At 41.9% G+C, this 3,341-nt stretch overlaps 1 protein-coding gene across 9 annotated transcripts in view; it reads left to right on the plus strand.

Annotated features, from left to right (window-relative positions):
* Positions 1–3,341, plus strand: part of Srrm1 (serine and arginine repetitive matrix 1) — a 34,020-nt gene that overhangs the window by 11,164 nt on the left and 19,515 nt on the right. For all 9 annotated transcript variants that reach the window (XM_005353051.3, XM_005353054.2, XM_026781892.1 and 6 more), the window contains 2 exons: positions 852–1,040; positions 1,259–1,378. In XM_005353051.3, coding sequence (XP_005353108.1) covers positions 852–1,040; positions 1,259–1,378 — 309 coding nt within the window. The remainder of the gene's footprint in view (positions 1–851; positions 1,041–1,258; positions 1,379–3,341) is intronic.

The raw sequence follows: 3,341 nt of genomic DNA on the forward strand, positions 1-3,341 counted from the left end.
TTTTTTTTTTCTATTTATTACACATCAAATACAATACACAAGAATTGACTTTAAAATTAGACAGGAACTAAGTGTTCAGCTCTAGCCATGGAAAACACTTTTTGTAATGGGGGATACGACCCAGAGCTTTGCACATGCGTTGTCATTGACCTACATTCTCAGTTTTTACCCTCACCTCTGCTAACTGAAGTACAAATTATACCAAATAAAAGCCACGCCCTCCCTTTCTAATGGGAACATCTTGTGCTCTCTGGCTGCTTTAAGCTTGACCGTGGCATGCAGTACATGACACTGCAGCCCCCGCAGCTGTCGACCTGTGAAGGGTGCTGTCCACACATTGCACACACGATGGTTGAGTAGGTAAGGAGATGCTGTCCTGACTGGATGGACTTTGTCCATTAGCTTCTGTCCCCTCATGGTTCCAAAGGCTCCCGGGGGTCAGGCTTTGTGGACTCCAGCAGTTGGACAGTGGCACAGTCCTTGCCCACATGTGAAGCAGGGGTATAAATTCTTAGTTGCTCAATGAATTCTGATGTGTACCTGTTGTTTGAAGCCGGGGTCTTTGCAGATAGTGAAAAGTTTTTTGAATAAGGTGATTATATCTGTTAATTTATTGCTTTTTAACTTATTTGCACTGGGCAACAGGTCACATTGTTGAGCACAGCTTTGTGGAGTTGGCCCGCTCCTTGATTTTAATGTGGGCTTCCAGGGAATTTAACTGAGGTTGTCAGACTTGCACCAGAAATGCTTTATCAAAGGCAGCCATTTTGCTAGCCCTTGAAAACCCTTAAAAGAGAGCCAGGATTCTAAGAAGAGTAGAGGAAAAAAACAAAGCAATGTTATTTTCACAGTGACATCCTGAAAGCTCCCAAGCCCGAGCCTGTACCAGAGCCCAAAGAACCTTCTCCAGAAAAAAATTCCAAAAAGGAAAAGGAAAAGACCCGACCAAGATCTCGATCACGTTCCAAGTCACGATCTCGGACCCGTTCTCGATCACCTTCTCATACTAGACCAAGACGACGACATCGATCCCGATCCAGGTGTGTTGTGGCCTTGGGATGAGTACACATTTCGGGATGTGAGTGCTGATGCTGAAGGTGGAGTAGTAAACAGTGTCACAGTCCGTTTAGAGTGAAGGTCACTCTGCGTCCACTTTTCTGTGCACCTTCAGAATGTACACAAGCAGTTGTGGCACTGGAAATTACGCCACGAAATTCCTTGTTCTTAGTTTATTTGGGGTCTAATTCTGTTTTGGCAGATCATACTCTCCTAGAAGGCGGCCAAGCCCAAGAAGGCGACCATCCCCTCGAAGAAGAACTCCACCAAGACGGATGCCTCCTCCACCAAGGCACAGGAGGAGTAGGTCTCCAGGGAGACGGTGAGACTCTTAGTGGCAGGTGCCTGACACTTCAGGGTGATCTTTGGTATAATTTCAGGATCCCTTTTTGCTTTTTGTTCACTGGAAGACAGATCTTATAAATGATAGTAGGGAATGTCTTCTAAACAGCATGATGCCCTTCAAGTGTGGTGATCTGGAGCTGTGGGAAAGAGTCAAGTCACTGACTTGGTTTGTAGGTCCTGTGCGTGTACATGTACATACAGACACCAAACAGAAACACTGCTTTTCTGTCTGACTTTTTAAGACATATAAGTGTATATTATGTGTACAAGTGTTTTGTCTGCATTTTGTGCACCTGTGTGCAGTACCCCCAGAGGACAAAAGAGGGTGTTGGACCCCCTGAAACGGAGTTACAGGTAGTTCTGGTCATCTATCTCCTTTGCAAGAGGAGCAGGTGCTCTTCACCCCTGAACCATCCTTCCCTCCCATCTACTTGTAACTTATTACAACTTCTGAAAGACAACTGGTTGCATAATGAATCAGATTATTTTACCTGTTTTTTAAAGAATTCATTTGCTGTTTTACCTTACATTTTAAGAACTTACTTTGTCTGTGCATACACACACACAATAACTTGTTCCTGGAGGTCTATGCACAACTGGATTCCATTATCTTTTGTTTGGTTCTAGGGGATTAAGCTTGGGTCACCTGGCTTGCACAACAAGTACCTTTATAATGTTCCTCTTTTTTATAAAAAGATTTATTTTGAATATGTGTAGAGGGGGGGGGGGAGAGAGAGAGAGAGAGAGAGAGAGAGAGAGAGATTGATATTGATACTACCTGCAGAGGTTTCCAAATCTTGGAGCTGAATGAAGTTACAGGCAGTTGTGATCCTGTAGGTGCTGAGAACTGAACTTTTGTCCTCTGGAAAGCCACTAAAGAAAGCGTTAACTGCTAAGCCATTTCTTCCACGCTTGTAATAAAGCCTTTTATAGCAGCTCAGACAGAGGAAAGTTCCCTATAATTCCATTCCTTTACACTGTAAAGATGTGTTTCTGCCTGATGTGCCTTCTGATTGGTTTAATGAAGAGATAAGTGACAAATAGCTAGGCGGGAGAGATAGGCAGGATTTCTGGGAAGAGAGAACAATAGAGGAGGAGGAACCTAGGTGACGAGCAGCAAGTCAGATGTGTCTCACTAAGAAGTTATGAACAGCCTCATGGAAGAATGTAGATTTAAGAAAATACGGGTTAATTAAGTTATAAGAGCTAGTTGGGGAAAGGCCTAAGCCAAGGCCGTGCTTTCATAATTAATAAGTCTCGGGTCATTATTGGTGGTCTGGCAGTCCAAAGATAGTAAGAAAGCTTGATACATTGAGCCATTACTAATAGCTTACAATGGCTGCATTTGTGGCAATTAGGCAGTCATCTAGTTCAGCCAATAGTATTAACTCTTTTTAAACATTGCTAAAACGTTTAATATGTTTAACCATTCTAAAACAGGCATAAGAGCCTGGTCTACAGAGCTAGTTCCAGGACAGGCTCCAAAGCCACAGAGAAACCCTGTCTCGAAAAAACCAAAAAATAAATAAATAAATAAAACAGGCATAAGATAAAATGTTTTTATCTTAGATATATTATAGAAGTAGATTGTGTCCAACTTTACACAAAATGAGACCTGGTGCACAGGAACAGGATTTTCTGTCATGTCGATTTGTTGTTGACTGGGCTTTCTTTTCAAGTCTGCTTTGGACAGAACTTTGTTGTCTATTTTTCCTTGTTGATGCTGGTTGAACCAGGACCTCACTCAGACTGAGTGTGTGCGCCAACTCTGTAGTACACCTCTAGCCTTGGAAACGCTGTTGAATTAATATTTTACCAAAAACCACAGCAGCTAGAAAATGGGGAAACATCAAATAAGTTTCTCCAAATTCTATCTGTACAGGTAGGACATTTATTTATTTATTTATTTATTTATTTATTTATTTATTTATTTATTTATT

This window comes from Microtus ochrogaster, chromosome 10 (genome assembly GCF_000317375.1).
Source record: "Microtus ochrogaster isolate Prairie Vole_2 chromosome 10, MicOch1.0, whole genome shotgun sequence".
NCBI lineage: Eukaryota > Metazoa > Chordata > Mammalia > Rodentia > Cricetidae > Microtus > Microtus ochrogaster.